Below are 13,931 nucleotides of genomic sequence, written 5' to 3' on the forward strand. Positions count from 1 at the left end.
CCGTAATAACCACCCAGTGAAGAAAACAGTAGAAGCCTCACATGGTTACAATATACTGCATAGTATAGAACAGTGGCCTGAAGCTCTGATGCAGACCAATGCATTATGTATTAACAGTTATATCTCTATAGAATCTATAGCAGTGTACACAACTTATTGGGTATTGGGTGTTCCACTGTCAGTCAGAGCCACAAAGTTGTCCAATAGATTCAAAAGTGAATAACAGTACTCGGTGTGGAATGTGAAAAGACCCCAGCTTGCTTCTTACTATAGTGAGAAGTCTGCGGGTTGCCATGTGACAGTCAGTAAGGCAATAATCATGTAACTCACAGACAAAACACTATATCACTTATTAAACATTTATTGCTCAGGCGTCTGTCTGTGCTACATGGTGGAGCAAAGTCCTGAGGGCAGGTCACTGATTGAATAACTGGTCACTATTGTCCTCTAAAACTCAGGAGTCATGCTGCCACACCATCACATGATGTTCCAGCCCTGTGGGTGATGTATGAGGTGGACGGATGGACAGTAACATCTGACTTACATTAAGCGTACGGTCACATTGTAACAGGAAAGAGGAACGTGCAGCACAGTGCAGCACAAGTCAGTCTAAAGTTTATTCCTTTTTAATGGTGATTAAGCATTTAGGGAAATTAATCTAGTGGGAAGACTCATCAAAGTGTTAAAAATTTGTCACTGCAGTGATTCTGCCTTATTCTGCAGTAGTAGAGCATCTTATTGAAAACAATTAGTATGGAATACAACACAAGCAATTGCTATTGCATCATCAAATGAAAAAGCCAATCATATTCCAATATGCCAGTGCGACTGATGCAAGCCTGCAGAAGCGATTGTGTATGTTTAAATTCAGGACGTTTCCACTTTGCATCTAGTGACTGATCTTGTGAATCTAGTGACTTTCTTTTATGGAATTGTTTAATATGAAAAAACTAGGATCTTAGGAAACAAGTTTTAGGTGGCTTTATGATTCCCATCCCAACTAACAAAAAAATAATGTCCTCATAATTTATAAGGACATTATTTGGTATGATCCAGTAAACAGTACAAAGGACATCCTTTTCCAACATCTTTAGGAAGTTTCAAGACTGTTTTCCTGTCACTATGGAAACATTTACAACACACAAGACCAACACAGGACTGCATGTTGTTAAATAACTTGTCGATTTGAACATTATTTGAAAACAGACAGATGTATGGAATGTTCACATTATTCAGAACATCCTTCTATTGTTTTTGCATAATGATATCCAGCATCCACTGATGTAATGGTGATGTCCTTTGTTAGTTGGGATCTTTGCATTTTATATCAATTATGTCTCACAAAAAATGTATGAAAAGGCCAAATATAAACTCCCCAAGACTAGCATTTTATTGAGAATTGCTAGAGGTACCAGCCATCCATGATCAGGAATCCAAGAGAGCAAAACTGGCCATACTCTCTCTCTCCCCTGTCAATCATAGCGACACTAGCCAATCGTGGGCATCTGTGAGCTCACGTATTCAGAAGAGAGTAGCTAGCACTTTCCTCTGAGTGTGTTATACTGCCCTGTGATGCAGCATGAGCAAGAGTGTGAAAAAGATGCAGTTGGCTGGCTGCACATGCCTTGGAGGAAGCAAAAGTTACCCTTAAGCCGGTTGGTTGCTGTCTTATGATAGGAGAGAGCTGGCTGGTGGGTGGGAAATGGCCAAGACTAAATTTGGGTAGAAAAAAAGAATTGCTAGAGGCAATCATCTCATCCACACCAGGTTAAGATATGAGCTGGTTTGAAATGATGAAGTCTGAGCATGTTCAGTAATTAGAGCATCCAGAGCCAGAGTATTAATTTACTATAGGCAGATCTCTGTCCTGTTACGATTTCAAAGACCCACAGTAGACCCACAGCACTTCCACTTAGTCCTTGTTAAAGATGGGATAATTAAAGAGTTGCTCTGCTCCTCACTGTGCTACCAGGCCTCTGGGGCGCAGATACGTGAGAGCTTCACATGCGAAGGACAAGCCAGGAGCAAGCTATCTCATTAACAAAATGAGTTTTTATTCTTTAGTTTTGTTTGTGTAGCATGTCCATGAGTACCTCACTTGACTTTTGGATCAGCGGTGCATATACTGGATTTATGCTGTATAACCATACAGTGTATCTAAATGCAGAATGCACAACAAGATATAAAGTGATGACCCTAAACTAAACTTTGGTCTATTATCAGTGGTGCTTACAATGCAAAAAGTTTATTGATTCCAGAGATGGACAGGAAAGAGCACTTAGAGCTGAAAGAGCTTTGATTCAAGCATGGGCTGGCTATAACCTTCTCCGCTTCATGTTTTATTGAGGTCACACAGCAATATGTGAAAAGGAAGGTTGTCAGGTGGAGCTATTTCAGAGACTATGTGTAAAATGCTGGAAAAGATCGATTTTTTAACAGAATTCAGAATGCACACAGATGTCTGACTGTTCTTCGGATAATCATTTATCTTCTGTTTTCTGGCCCCTCCACCCATCTTCATCCTAACTTTATTTAAACATTCACCAGATTGTGTTATCTCATCCTCCCACCTTGTCTTACTATGAAAACATGATTGATGAGCAGTTTTCTGATAAAGCTCTTGTATCCAGCTGCTAAATTATACCAGCCTGGCGATTGCCACAGCATTTATCATACAAGTCCTCTTTTATCTATGCCTTCCTCTTAGGATGAAAGCTAAACTCAAATGATGGCTGTGTGATTACTGCACATTAAGTCTCTAATAGGTTTCAGTCCAGTTTTAGCCCAGGTCCTGAGTATGGATCCCTGGTGAAAGGGCCTAATCGCTGATGCTTTAATGGCCATCAGTGGGGAGGCAGGATGATCGATGACCAGAGCAGAGCACAACAAAGCACTTCTCCGTTCTTCAGCTGCCCATAACCCAGGAGACCCACTGTGGCTCACTTCTGAGACCCGACATAGCCCCGAGGCAGCATAGGGACAGCGCGAGCATGAGGGAACAGTCCGGAAACATCAACCTCTCCACTAATAGCCTCTGCAGTGCAGATGGGTCACAAAAGACTACCTAAAGAAGCCCAACGACAGCTAATAAGAAGTGAAATATCTATCACAGCTCCAGTGTCCCTGGTTCGATTCTGAGCTTGGGTTTTCTCCCTATTGCCCCTAGGTGTGAATGTGTGTGTGTGTGCATGGTGCCCTGCAATAGACTGGTATCCCATCTACGTTATATTCCTGCCTTGTGCCCAGTGCTCCCATGATAGGCTCTGGATACACCGTGACCCTGATTATGGTAAAGAGCTTACTGAAGAGGAGTGAATGAATCAAATAAGAACATTTTTTGGTTGTCAGGTAGAGCATTACAAATCTATAAGGTTGTTCATATAAGGGGGTTTCCCTCTTTTAATTTAATGCAATATCAAATCAAAATCAAACCAGGAAACAGTTAAGGAAATAAATGGGTGATTTTAAATGCTAGTAAATTGGGTCCCATCTGGAGTGCTGGACGTGGAGCTGTCATCCGCTCCCTCGGCCCGTAACTCTCAGCTCTCCCATGAGATCTCACAGACCTCATCTGCCTTTCGCCCTCCCAATATCAATGTCAGAGTGCAGAGCCAAGCGTCATAGGCTTTTAACTATGGGCCAAACGCATTGGGTTTTGATTACACCCAGCATATGGCTGTTTTTATTTGGAGTTCCAAACACAGATGGTGACTAAAACACACATCTGGTTCCAATTAATCAGTGTGTAGTTTATTCAGTGCTGGTGAAATCAAATGGAAAAGGAGCTGCTAGTCAATATGTCAAAAAAATGAAGTCATTACAGACTGCTCGATGTCTTAAAGACTATAAAGAGGTATTTTCAAAGTGCAGGGTTTTGTAAGAAGAGACTAATGTAGACCTCATTATGCTGTGTAAGCCTGTGAGTAACTCCTAATGAATATTTCACAACTGAAGTCCAGGACTAATGACTTCTTTAAAATCAATATTGTCGAACTGGGATTTAATGGGAAAGCCATATAAAGGCAATAAACGGAATGGATTTAGAAGAAAAGTTTCCATTGTTTTTCCTCATGTACTCATGTAAGAACCTTTATCTGTCATTATATCCTGTATAAAATGGAAATAACTAAGTTATAGTCATCACAGTTTAAAGTAACCGTTTCAGACATACGCCTATCTAAAGGTACAACAAGCATAAACACACTTGGGGATATCAGTTATCAGGACATCATGATTAAAAAGTGCTTTTAAAAGGATAACTCCTAAAACTGGTCAAACATTGCTCAAATCTTGCAGAAGTGGGGAAAAGAGCTGACTGTTGCACATGATCATGCACTGACCATTCTTTGCCCCAGGGAATGCTGTACATGTAGAAATCCATACACAGTACGCATCCATGTAGAGGAAGCACCTCTGGCCATGAGATGAAAGAATGCTGCATGAGGTTATGCTGCACTTGCAGCAGGAAATTCCACAATCTATACATTTGCACATTTCAGTACAGGGTTGGTGTCACACATATCTGGGAAAAATCCAGCCAAAATACACAAAGCAGTGGCTAACACAACATAGAACTTTACTGAAGATTGCCCCCTAGTGGTTATAGAGCAAAAGTGCAACTTCTACTTCCCATTTTAACACACCTGAATGACTTCATGAAGGAATTGAAACACTGTTCATTAACACTTTATGCATTGGAAAATTTTATGGTTTATGGGTAACAGCATAGACATGTTTATGAAAAATGCTTATTTAGTCCAGGAATAGATCTTCAGTAACCAATTATGCTGCTCAGGGTCACAGTGGCTCTGGAGCCTTTCACAGGAACACACCCTGGATGGGAGTCAATCACTTACTGGCATGTTTTTGGGAGGTGGGAGGAAAACGAAGAACCCGGAGGAAACATACACTCACTGTCAGCTTTATTAGGAACACCTGTACACCTGTCCAGTTTGGGTGAGTCTGTGCCCATGATAGCCTCAGATTGCTGTTCTTGGCTGACAGGAGTGGAACCTGATGTGATTTTCTGCTGTTGTAGCCCATTTGCCTCAAAGGTTCGATGTTCTGTGCATGCTGAGATACTTTTTTTTTTTTTTGCCTCACCACGGTTGTAAAGAGTGAGTACTATAGTTTGTAAAGAGTTACTATAGACTTCGCAGCAGCTGGCCATTTTTCCACTGACCTGTCTTATAAACAAGGTATTTCCATCCACAGAACTGTTGCTCACTCAATGTTTTTGCACCATTCTGTGTAAACTCTAGAGACCGTTATGTTTGAAAATCCCAGGTGATCAGCAGTTTCTGAAATACTCAAACCAGCCCATCTGATATCAACAACCATGCCACGATCAAAGTCACAGAGATCACACGTTTTCTTCATTTTGATGTTTGATGTGAACATTAACTGAAGCTCTTGACCTGTATCTGCATGATCTTTGCATTGTGCTTCTGCCACATGATTGGCTGGTTAGATAACTGCATGAACGTGCAGGATGGTGTGTGTGTGTACACGGAGAACATGCAAAACTCCATACAGACAGTAACCCAAGCTTTATATTATTCTGGTCAATTCTCAACTATTTCAAACGCCATGTCAAACTGAACATTTTTCAGCAGGATTTTACGTTCTACCTGCTTTAACACACCTTAAATAACGAAAATCCTCCAACAGCCAGTTGCCAAGCCTGTGATACAACACATAAAGCAAGAATTTTAAAACAGAAAATACAAAATCCTACACCTCCAGCAGTTTCACACCATTGGTGTAAAGAAAGAGACATTAGATTTTAGTTTCAGGTGTGTTTTAATGAAGACACTGATTAACCTTATCCTGTGATGAGTACATTAATTTCCATAGTTTCCAACTCACAGCCAGATTTAGAAAAGAAAAAGTATATCAATATGTAGCTGTTGCAAAACTAAGGTACATTATTTACATTCCAAAAAAATAAAAACAGTGCCATGGTTTCTTTACGGATGGGAGTGAATACTGAGGCCTGAAAAACGACATCTTGACTCAGGAGCCTGACTCCTCCATAGGCCCTTTTTGCCTCATCAGTATACAAACAACATTTCAACAACTTCCAATATGTTACAAAAGAAAACAAAACACTTCATATGGAAAGAAACTAAATATACCAACAGACCAGGAAGGAAAATCTTCCTGCTCTGAATAAGTCTTTTAATTCTCTGAAAATTGTTAGTCAAAGTCTCACAATGCATTACAACCATGAGGTTTCGCTAAGGTGCTGTGGCTGAACTCTCCTGTAACCTCACCAAGCTGCGTCTGTGAGCAGATTCATGGCACCACAGTCTATAAATAAGCAGATCCTGTCCATCATTAGGCATATAGAACAGTTCAGTCCAACAGGTCCAAGTCACTTCCTGTCTGGATATATGAGGAGGGGGAAATGTGACTATACTGCTATCAGCAGCTTTGGGAGGTGGGAGTGCATATAATTTTCCCTATCTAACAATACAACACACAATGTCATGGCCATTTTTGCTTAGTATCAAAAAGGAGACCAAAGGAGTTGTGGGCAGGCACGGCACTGAAGAGAAATACTGTGAATTTGTCATCCCTCTGTTTTAAATAAAGGGTTAACTATAGGCCTATTGGGCACCTAACGCAGTAGTGCATAAATAAAAAGAAAACCACCAACCATCACTTCTTTCCAAACAGTTTGAGACCACCAGTCACAATAATAATAATAATAATAATAATAATAATAATAATAATAATAATACCATCTAAGGCATGATTCTATACATTTTATTACACATTTCTGTAAGCGTTCGAGAAACAGTCCTTGAATCTGCTACTTTTTCAACAGAAAAAGAAAAAACAAAAAAATAATAGATTTTTGTATGCCTTAGTCCTTTTGTCACATTTTCACATTTTGATGATTTTGTTTACAGCTTTAGCTCATTGGCAATTTTTGAAGCTATGTTCTTGAATGCAATGGATGTTCCCGATATCCGCTTGAAGCGCACGCCATTGAGAGAGAGACGGGGCAACTTGCACACCTCCATCTCCCACTGAACAAGGCTCTCGGCATGGCCGTCACCATGGACGCAGAGCAGCAGGAAGCGTTCGCGTTGCTCGTAGTCGCAGTTGTTGGCGTCGAGCACCTTGCGGATCTCGCGCATCATGTCGCTGGGCTCCATGGCCGACGTGGTCTTCATGCTCCAGGTGAAGCGCAGGGAACGGGGTTTGGTGTCTTTCTGATCCTCCTTCTGATCCCCGGAGACGTTCCGACTGCCAGAAAGAGGAGAGAGCAGTTACAGCTAACCACAGTCCAAAGGTCAGTGTTGTGTGTATCAAAAGGCAGTGAGAATAATGAGCATGTGTGATAATCACTGCTTAGCAGAGCAGAAGTAGTGATACAGGTGCTATATCATACATATTATCCTCAGTACATCATAACCGTGTATAAATGCATGCATGGGAGCACAGCGTGCAGCAAACACAAACATCAGTTCTGCATGCAAATATATGAGAACAGCTCAGGAAAAAAACATAGGGGAACAAACAGTTCACTACAGCCACAGAAATAATATCCATCACCCAGAACTGGATATTAGTCACTCAAGGCAGAGCTGGAGATTCTCTCAATGGCTCTTATGCAAAACACCCAGCACTGTACACCTTAACTGTAAGACCTTACAGCAAAAAACAATATACGCTGAGGTGATAATTGGAAAGAAAACAACAACAAAAAAAAAACATCCACCTACACATATACCAGCTGGTGCACTTTCTAGCTATGCAGTTACTGACTGTAGCCCATCTGCGGCTATGTAGGGACAACCAAAGGACCGGAAATTATTGAGTTGGTGAACAGTTCTCAGCGCAGCAGTAACACACAGGTTATCCGCTAAGTGGTGGTCCTATAATAGCCCATTTCAATTGGTGGGCAGAGTAAATAAAAACCTAGAAAAAACACCCATTAGGTAGCTGTAGATACAAGGTAGGTGTACATAATTATGCCTTAAAACCCAGTGCAGGTAGCACAGATAGATAATGATCAGAACAATTTTGATAAAAGGTGTAATATGATGTTTTGTCCAAAAGGTGGCAGCACAGCAGAGAAAATACTTCTAAAGCATGTCTTCATTATTTCACAGTTCTGACTTTAACATAAACCAAATGTGTCAAATATGGCCTGCTACCAAATTAAAAAAAAAAAACAACACCCCACAGCAACAATACCTAGAATTCACACCAGATGCACTGCGTAAGTGTCATATACTGTCTGTCCAATCCACACCACACCTCGCTTGAATTTTCAACAACAATAACACCCATATGTACAACCGTGTCGGTGAAATGAGTGATGAGGACAGTCGGCACTGAGCTAGCTGTATTTACAACACACTTAAAAGCACAGCACAGTCAAAAAAACTGCATATTTGTGTTTATTCTGATGACCTTATTCTGTCACAAGTATCATTATTACATAAACATTATATATTATGATTTTAAATAACGTTAACAGATTATAGAAAGTGTGGGGTTTTCAATGCATCTTAAAGTTGTTTCTGCTTCACTTAGAAGAACAAAAAAGTATAAAGCAAATGGACCAGGGAGTGCGGGCTCACATTTTATGATTGACTCTAAAGGTCAAAATGCATCACTCAATGTAATGATCTACAAAAATGTTTAAAAAAGAGCTGATGGAAATTCAGGAAAGACACAAAGGACAGTTTTCAGCTTTAAAAAAAAAAAAAAAAAAAAAAAAAAAAAAAAAAAAAAAAAAATGGATGGACGATTTCTTTTTTACTGCTACAGTAAGCAAGCAGTGTTATCAATGAATATAATTTATATGACTATAGAACAAAAAAATGTGATAAACTGACTCATGGCCAAAGAATATCATGATTGTGTTTATGGCACTTCAAAAATGCCAAAGCAGCCGAGACAGAAATTGAGTTAGACACGCCTGATTTAGGCCACGTTTTGTTTCTGCAACACTCCTCAGCTGCTAACTGATTCTACACTCAAATAGTGGTCGAAGCTGGCAATGTGAAACTAAGGATGCAGAGACAGGCCCAACCCCTTGAGGAGAGTTCCAGCTCTGCAGAGGCTGTTGACAGGAAGCACAGGGAGAGGATTGGGGATACACTGCATGACGCTAGACGGCCAAACTGGGCGTCCTGTCTCACCTTGAGCCCTCATGTCTGCCATTCCTCTCAAACTCTGCTGGTACTCTTTATAACCAGGACATAAGAAGAAAATAGGTCAGAGGTGAAGACAAAAGGTTAAAAAAAAAAAAAAAAGGGGGGGGGAAACAGTCACATCACAGAGAGGGGAAAATACACGCTTTAACAATCCTATGACAAAAAGGAGAAAGCATGTTCATATCTAAAGACTCAAGAAAGTTGGCCAGTGTCTTCATATTCAATTTCCTGTGGGTTAAGGGGAGGATATTGCTCATGCACTCAGAGGTGATCAAACAAGATGAGGAGGATTCTTCAGCTGTTCTTTCTGTAGCCTAGGAATGAATTTCCTGACCTAAACAAATCAAACATGGTGACACTGTTCCCTCCTTTGGGCACTCCAAAAAAAAAAAAAAAAAAACCCCAAACATGATAAATAGAGCAGGGAACAGGATGAGGCTTTGTCATTTGTGCTCTTGCTCTGGACTACACAGAAAAACTGTGATTACACTTGCTCCTCATGCACTTATCGTAAAGGAGAAAAAGAAAAACATTTGGACCCAGGGTTCAATTTGGAGTGGAACACGGAGAGTTAATGCAGATATAGTGGGCTGGAATACAGCTCAGCACAAGAAACTGAATAATCAAGTACACTTAAAGTAACAAGCTGCTCCATATTTATTTATTCTGCTTTGGCTGTGACTGTGGTTGGGAAAAAGCCAGACATAAGATGCTCCTTTGCTTATGCTTACAGTGTCTATCCAAGATGAGTGGGGACAGTTCTTAACTGAACCTGCTAATTTCTTTAACTGTCGCAAGTAGCTGTCTAATGCTTTAGATCAGGGGACAGCTGCAATTTTGTATGCCAAGTCAGTCTAAACTGTTCGGGTTTAAATTTAACACCAGCGTGTTATAAAACAAATTTCCATTAAGACTGGGCATAAAATTAAAGCTTGGAGAAAAGCAGACCATTTCTATGATTTCCATTTCTGGAAAATATTTCTATCATTTTAAACATTACCTAGTTCCTCATGGTGGTGCTTTCAGTCACATTTCCAAAAAAATATTAAACACACCTAACGTCTTACTCAAAAGGATTTTTACATTTTATCTTCACGTTAGCAGATACTGTCCTTACAAATGTGTATGTTCATTTATTGAATTTATTGTCACTGTTTTTTTTTACGCTGTAACTATGCTGTTGTGAGCAAACATGAGTATGATTTTGTGCAAACTGAAAATATGAAATATTGCCTGAAATATTTTCCAGCTCCAAATACTTATTAATTGAACCCTGTTGTTAATGGATGGTTGTCATAACACATCCATCACTGCTCATTATATGTGTCTTTTATTAACTGGTGCATCATGCAATGTCACATAATATTTTTGCACAGTACTTGCATTATAAAGCTGTCCATAAAGGGTAAACAGAGTCATCATCAATTCCATATTCAACTGGCCCAAATGTCAAATGAAATGCATTTTATTAGCTATCAAATACTATGGTGCGAACCCAGTCAGAATCGTGATATTAGGTATATCAAGATGACAGCATGTTAAGTAGGCAAGGTTTACTGTAAGGGGAGAAAAGGCAGTGTAGATCTAAGATGATAAGTCATTTCCCCCTATTACTAGCACCTTGTTTTAATCGTTTTCAGTGGAAATGTCATAAAGGTATTTTATGGCTATTAATCTGGTAAGATTGGTTGATGGTCATGCCTTAATGATTAAATGATTAATTCATGCCATCACTGCTCCTACTGTCTGGCATCCCGCCAAACTGCATGAGCGTGTCACAATGTTTAACTTAATTGTACAGATCATGTGGAGATTTTGTTTAATACATTTCCTTGCCTCTCCTTGAAATTAATTCCTGGCTATGGCACCGCTTCCTGTTTACTTTGGGCTAGAAAGTAATTGTGCTGGAGTGCACGTTACATATGCTTTCACACAAATATACACAGCTAAGACCGGTCTCAGCTGCAACAAGGCGCAAAAAAAATGACTTAACGTGACTACATATAGTCCTCTCTGTAAATCCTTCTTAAATCTGTTCACTCTAGCAATATGACCTATTTAGCAGTCAAGACCTCGTTTAGTTTAACTCTGCAAACAGTCCCTGCGCTTGGTTACTGCTGAGGCTATGAACCCTTATCTCCTAGAATGAAAAGGTGGGAATGTGCTGGGCTGCAGTACAGATCTTCATTCTTGATCATAGAAACAGAAGGTGGATAAAAAGGTCATGGGGAACAAGTATGAATCTATTTGATTAAGAGGAAAAAAGACAATTGGGAGTTATACAGGCCAACCAACTCATTGTGAAAGGCAAAAACAAGTTCACTGTGGGAATTTACACCTAGAGAAGCAAGTCGACAGTGGGTGGAGTCTGAGTCCTTTTACAGCGGGGTCTTGGTTAGGAACATTCTGCCTGGACAGATCTGGGGAAAACTGACAGGGGCGGGTCAGAAGATTTAGAGCAGACTCTACAACTAGGACAGGATACTGGAGCATCAGTGCAGGGCCAAAACGAGAGGAACGATTGAAAAAAGAAAAAAGAAAAAAAAAAAAAAAAAAAGGTTCTCGGTACCTGAACTCCAGACATCTCGTTACAAATCACTCTCAATCGCCACATCTGTCAGCGGCCAAATTTAGCGCCCAGTACGGTGGCCTGAATTACAGAACCAGGAGTTTATCTTCTCAGAGTTTTATTGCAAGTAAACTTAGGGGATGATTCCAAAATGAAAACACCCCATGTGTATTAAAAAAAAAATTACACTTGTGTCGTGACAAGTAATAATTGCTTAAAACAGTCACAAGCTGTTTGCAAGAAACTACTGTGAAGTTCAAAGGAAAATGAATCCCCACTGTAAAAGAAAATTTGACATTAATAGAGTATTAAAAAAAACAAATACAAAAGCTTAGAGTTTTTTTGTGCACATTTTCATCCTGTAGAGAGGCATGCACATGATTAGTAGAGCTTCTGGTGAGGCTGTTTCTTTCCATCAGGACAGCAGTGATCTCAGGCATGCTCAATCGCACTCCGATTAAGGCACACAGATCAAGGAGTGAGTATCAGGCAATTAATTCAGCACTTTGCCACACTCAGTTAATGTTAACTCATGGTCACACTCACACCGCATTGAGGATCCTACCTTTTGGTAAACCTGAATGACATGTTTCTACAAAACAAACACACAATGCAAAGAGGCATCAGTTACAATCTACAGTTTGAAGGGCAAACATCAGGCAGGAAACAAATATGCAGAATAACTCATTTCTGTGTGTGCTGATACAAGGAAAATAAAAACACAGACATTTCTAATGGAGATAACATGTGGAGAACTTTAAAAAAGAAAAAAGTATATCAGCATGGGCAAGAGATCACAAGTGCAACTACTGCAATGCAATCTCCTAACATGCTTAAAGTAGAAACATTTATTTCACATAAAACTTTTACTGCCTTTAAAACAGCACTTCAGAGGCTGCTACTTTAGCTAGCTTTGTTTTTGTCCTGGGGTTATTAATAAAAGCCTAATTAACCAGGTTAAAATGGTAGCTATCATAATGCAATAACGTACGGCTAGCTAATTTACTAGTGAAGGGCATTAATATTAAGCAGTATTTGATTATTATCCTATTTTAACGAAGTTTCTAATGTAGCACATTGATGTAGTCAAGTTTCCTGACAAAAAATTCAGCAAGTTGCTGGCCACCTTTTCAGCTATGAGCTGTGGTGTTCTGTCCTCGCATCACACATATTAGACATTATTGGAGTACAGTTAGCATTGTTATTTTCTCTCCATACGTCTAACCACGAGGTTATGATTACTTATAGAAGGAGAGTTATATGACGGCTTTGGGCTGCATCATATTTTGCTCGGTTTTGTCAGTGTTTTCACATACCTGCATGTTCCTGATTCCCGAAAAGATTGGTAAGTTTAAACATACACCACGGGCCATATTCAGAGTCGGCGACTTGCTTAAGTCGAATTCTGGGTGGATTTTCAGATTTTTCTTGAGCATAAGTGGCCAGCATTCACATAAATACATCTAAATCAAATAAAATAAATCTAATAGGAGATATATTGCCTTGGTATTTGCCAATATATTGCTGCATAAATAGCCTTAGTTGTAATTTCTACATTAATCAGTGCAAATTTGGTGTAACTTAAGAGTATTGACTTCCCTCATTATTCAGCAGTGTATAAAATAACACTTGATCCAGCACATCATATTCTTCTGCATGTCAGTTTTTTGAATATCATGCTCCACACAACTGAATGAAGCCACAAGGCACATACACGACATAAAATTGTAACACAGGGTGTGAAGTAATACTGCTCATCGCTCGAGCTGATACCGTGCAAGAAAACACACCTCTTTTTTCACCAACATTCGTGTAACTCACACCTAATTTCTGCATAACGCTTAATTCCAGAGTTACGTCTGAGGTCTGAATACCAACGTGCACAATTTCAGTGTTAAATCCTCACTGTGCTTGCTTAACTCAACTCTGAATATGGCCCCAAATGAAAATTTCTATTCTGAAAGTCAATAAGGTATAGTTTTTTCCCTCTAGTTGTTGAATCTACTTGTTTGTCAGGCTACTATAAATAAAAAAAAAAAAAAAAAACTAATAGCCTGCAAACAAAATCTGCTTGTCCCAGTGATTTTCCCATCAAAATGCAATGACTTTTAGCTACCTCCAAATGTTGTTTGGTTTTGAATGTCACCATACTCAAGCAGGCAAGGTAAAAATATCAACCAACA

At 39.6% G+C, this 13,931-nt stretch overlaps 1 protein-coding gene across 7 annotated transcripts in view; it reads right to left on the reverse strand.

Annotated features, from left to right (window-relative positions):
• Positions 1-5,783: 5,783 nt before the first annotated feature.
• The window catches only part of mark3b (MAP/microtubule affinity-regulating kinase 3b), a 55,229-nt gene continuing 47,081 nt past the window's right edge, over positions 5,784-13,931 (reverse strand). For 3 of the 7 annotated variants that reach the window (XM_053242062.1, XM_053242060.1, XM_053242061.1), the window contains 3 exons: positions 12,314-12,340; positions 9,165-9,209; positions 5,784-7,257 (listed from right to left, as the gene is read on the reverse strand). In XM_053242062.1, coding sequence (XP_053098037.1) covers positions 6,912-7,257; positions 9,165-9,209; positions 12,314-12,340 — 418 coding nt within the window. In that variant the 3' untranslated portion in view covers positions 5,784-6,911. The remainder of the gene's footprint in view (positions 7,258-9,164; positions 9,210-12,313; positions 12,341-13,931) is intronic. The other 4 variants (XM_034313644.2, XM_026944428.3, XM_026944429.3 and 1 more) reach the window with 3 other exon arrangements.

This window comes from Pangasianodon hypophthalmus, chromosome 19 (genome assembly GCF_027358585.1).
Source record: "Pangasianodon hypophthalmus isolate fPanHyp1 chromosome 19, fPanHyp1.pri, whole genome shotgun sequence".
Taxonomy (NCBI): domain Eukaryota; kingdom Metazoa; phylum Chordata; class Actinopteri; order Siluriformes; family Pangasiidae; genus Pangasianodon; species Pangasianodon hypophthalmus.